At 51.6% G+C, this 3,731-nt stretch overlaps 1 protein-coding gene across 3 annotated transcripts in view; it reads left to right on the top strand.

Moving 5' to 3' along the window:
- Window positions 1-6: 6 nt before the first annotated feature.
- ADRB1 (adrenoceptor beta 1) overlaps window positions 7-3,731 on the top strand; it is a 5,635-nt gene continuing 1,910 nt past the window's right edge. For 2 of the 3 annotated variants that reach the window (XM_035891489.1, XM_035891488.1), the window contains exons 1-2: window positions 7-1,150; window positions 2,745-2,866. In XM_035891489.1, coding sequence (XP_035747382.1) covers window positions 8-1,150; window positions 2,745-2,813 — 1,212 coding nt within the window. In that variant the 5' untranslated portion in view covers window position 7 and the 3' untranslated portion in view covers window positions 2,814-2,866. Of the gene's footprint in view, window positions 1,151-2,744; window positions 3,419-3,731 lie in introns of all 3 variants that reach the window. The other variant, XM_035891487.1, reaches the window with a different exon arrangement.

Raw genomic sequence — 3,731 nt, 5'->3', positions numbered from 1 at the left:
TGTGGGCATGAGCCTGCTGATGGCCCTGGTGGTGCTGCTCATCGTGGCCGGCAACGTCCTGGTGATCGCGGCCATCGGGCGGACGCAGCGGCTGCAGACCCTCACCACCCTCTTCATCACCTCGCTGGCCTGCGCCGACCTGGTGATGGGGCTGCTGGTGGTGCCCTTCGGGGCCACGCTGGTGGTGCGGGGCACCTGGCTCTGGGGATCCTTCCTCTGCGAGTGCTGGACCTCCCTGGACGTGCTCTGCGTGACGGCCAGCATCGAGACCTTGTGCGTCATCGCCATCGACCGCTACCTGGCCATCACCTCGCCTTTCCGCTATCAGAGCCTCATGACCAAGGGTCGGGCCAAGGGCATCATCTGCACCGTCTGGGCCATCTCCGCCCTGGTCTCCTTCTTGCCCATCATGATGCACTGGTGGCGGGACGAGGACCCCCAAGCCCTGGAGTGCTACCAGGACCCGGGCTGCTGCGACTTCGTCACCAACAGGGCTTACGCCATCGCCTCGTCCATCATTTCTTTCTACATCCCCCTCCTCATCATGATCTTTGTGTACCTCCGGGTGTACAGAGAGGCCAAGGAGCAGATCAGGAAGATCGATAGGTGCGAGGGCCGGTTCTACGGCAGGCACGAGCAGCCGCAGCCACCCCCTCACCCTCACCACCAGCCCATCCTCGACAACGGCCGAGCTAGCAAGCGGAAGACCTCCCGCATCATGGCCATGAAGGAGCAGAAAGCCCTCAAGACTTTGGGCATCATCATGGGGGTGTTTACCCTCTGCTGGCTCCCTTTCTTCCTGGTGAACATCGTCAACGTCTTCAACAGGGACCTGGTGCCAGACTGGCTCTTCGTTTTCTTCAACTGGCTGGGCTACGCCAACTCTGCTTTCAACCCCCTCATCTACTGCCGCAGCCCCGACTTTCGTAAAGCCTTCAAGAGGCTCCTCTGCTGCCCCCGGAAAGCCGACCGGCGCCTGCATGCCAGCGGTGGGGAGCTGGCCCGGCTGCCTGGGGGCTTCATCAGCACCGTGGGCTCCCCCGAGCGCAGCCTGGGAGGGACCTGGTCCGACTGCAACGGGGGCACGCGGGGCGGCAGCGATTCCAGCCTGGAGGAGAGAAATAGCAAAACGTCCGATTCGGAGTCCAAGGTATAGGGGAGGGGTGTGGGGGGCTGCGTCGGACCCGGGGCAGGGGGAAAGGCAGGCAGGGAAACACACAGGAGCAGAGAAACCCCTGGCAGCTGCCCGGTGGTAAGGCTGATGCCAAGCAAACCTGATCCCTGTCTTAGCGGGGCGAGAGCGGGTGTTTACTTAGGAATAAAAGCAGGTGAACTTGTGTACGACATACCTCATCCGAAACTACAGCAAACAGGAAGCCCACTGACCAGAGAACAAAGAAAATAAACAGCCTGTCCCAAAGATAGCCAGCTTATATTTAGGAGAAGCTTTCAGAAGGGGCTGCGGCAGCGCCCTTTGCTCGGGTGAGTTGTCCCAAGACCGTGCTGCTGGTTGAACCTGAGCGTGGCGGTGCTGGCCTCTGGCCGCTGGGTTTGGCTGCAGCAGGGGTCCCAGCCGTCCCCCGCCTTGCCCTGCGGCTGTCAGACGCCCCCGGGTTTCATTCCCTCATGCCCAGCGCCAGGTGGTTTGGGGGAGGCGCAGGATTCGTGCTGCAGGTGCTCCAGGCAGAGAGTACAGACACACGGGCAAGATGAGTTTTAAGCTCCGAGGAGCTGTGCTCCCCTCTTCCGCAGAGTAGCGAAGGAGAAAAAAATGAGTAATGAGGAGCACGGGTATATTTTAAAAGGGGAAAAATCGAAAACCCCAGCCCACACTCTTGTGCTTTTTCCCCCTGCATCAGCAAGCAGTGAGTTATTGTGCTTATCTCCTTCAGCCAGACAATGGCAGTCAGGCTGAGAAACTTCTACCTCAAACTGTGCATATTGTACAGGGGAGTAAACAGACGGGGAGGGGGGGGGAATCCTGGCAACAACGAAAATTTACTGCACATTTTTTTAAAAATGACGACAGAGCCGTTTTTTGCACAGCGTTAGGAGTTGTAAAGTTATTTGAAGATGTTACTTGCACACACGTACACACATGCAAATTAAAAATGAAACAGAGGTTTGAATAACACTGACCCTGAACCTGATTTCTGGTTTTGTCTGACCTGTTATAGCTTTATTGAGAGAGTGACTTTTTAAATATTATTTTATGAAGGTACTGTAAATATATCCATATTATAAATTAAAATATATTAAGAGACTTTATTATTTTTATTTTTATTTCCAAGTGCCCACGTGAATCTGCTGTTATTTTAGTACTTGTGTGTCATTTCCATTTTCCTCTGTCTGTGTGTTTTATAACATATTTATACTCTGGTGCAATTTACTACTGTGTAAGTAAATGGTCTATGTGCAATAAATACCATTGCAGCACAAGCAAGCGTGTCTCTATAGGCTTTGAAACAATACCTACCTATAATGGGAAGAACAGCATTTGTTTTTCTCCAAAGATGGCTCAGATTACCAATGCAACTCTATCTAATGGCTTTTCCTGACACAGTATTTCAAAAAATGTGTTTGAAACCCAATAAGGTTGTGTTCCTGTTGCACCGAGGTCTGCTGACTTCCCTTAAAATTAATGGCCAAAGACAAGGTGTTTCCAGTCTGATAATGAATACAACTCATTTTCTGTAACTATTCCTTTCTGGAATATATTCTTTTTTTTTTTTTTTTTTTGTTAGGAGTACGCGTCTGGGAGTCAGGAGACCAGAATATTTAAGATTACAGAGGATGCTTCATTTGAAAGCTAAAAATGGTCTCAAGTAGAAAGAAATCTCCTTATGCGGTGCACGCCACCCCACAAGTAAGTCCACCTCGTGCCGACGGTGGGCCTGATCCTGCCCGACCGAGGTGGGTGGTGTGTGCTCGGCGGAACCAGGTCCAGGTGCTGAGCGTGGAGGTCGGGGGAGACCCCTGCCCGGAAAGCAGCCGGAGGAGGCTCGTGCCCTGTACAGGGAGATGGCAGCTGGGGAGCCGGTCGGAGGAGTCCAGACTTTGATTCCCTCTTACTGTAAAAAAGGAGTTAACCTCTGAGGGAATGGCTGGGACATTACTGGGAGCGGGATCGTACTCTGGGACAGATTTAAACGCTGCTGAAATGAGGGGAAACCTCTTCTGTTGTCTCTGGGTGAAATAAAACTACCTAGTTTGTAGACCACAAAGCTGATGGTCATGTGCAGCATAGCTTACTTTGCAGCGGTCTGCTGCTGATAGTCACGTAGTCCTTGGGGGCCAGATGATGGTAACTGCATGTTACATAGTGGGCTGCTCCGAGTAAGGAGGTTCTGTGAACAGAAGGGCTGCAGATTTGGGCCCTCGGGTCCCAAAGATTGTCATCCTTTATTGCTTTATGAAGGTACGCTGTATCCTTGTGGTTTCATAAAGTTTTTCATTACTGCGATGAATACATGGCAGATAGAGCAACAAAAAGGCAGTGCTAAATAAAAGTGAAGCCATTTTTAGCTTTATTAAACTCAGGAGTATAGTCAAATTAGAAATCAGCTCCCAGGAAGAGGACTTCCCAAAGCGAGTTCTTTACGGTGGTGGCCAACGGTTTGTTTTGGAAATCATTTGTTCATTTTTTTGTTTTAAAAATTAAGGCATTTGTCCTTTGCAATTTCTAATGATGTATTTTCGGGGGGGGGGGGGGGGGGGGGTTAAACTTTTTC

The sequence above is a fragment of the Egretta garzetta genome, unplaced genomic scaffold (assembly GCF_000687185.1).
Source record: "Egretta garzetta isolate BGI_Z169 unplaced genomic scaffold, ASM68718v1 scaffold273, whole genome shotgun sequence".
In the NCBI taxonomy this organism is placed as follows: Eukaryota; Metazoa; Chordata; class Aves; order Pelecaniformes; family Ardeidae; genus Egretta; species Egretta garzetta.
The sequence above is the reverse complement of the archived record's forward strand: the minus strand, read 5'-3'. Positions and strand labels throughout refer to the sequence as shown.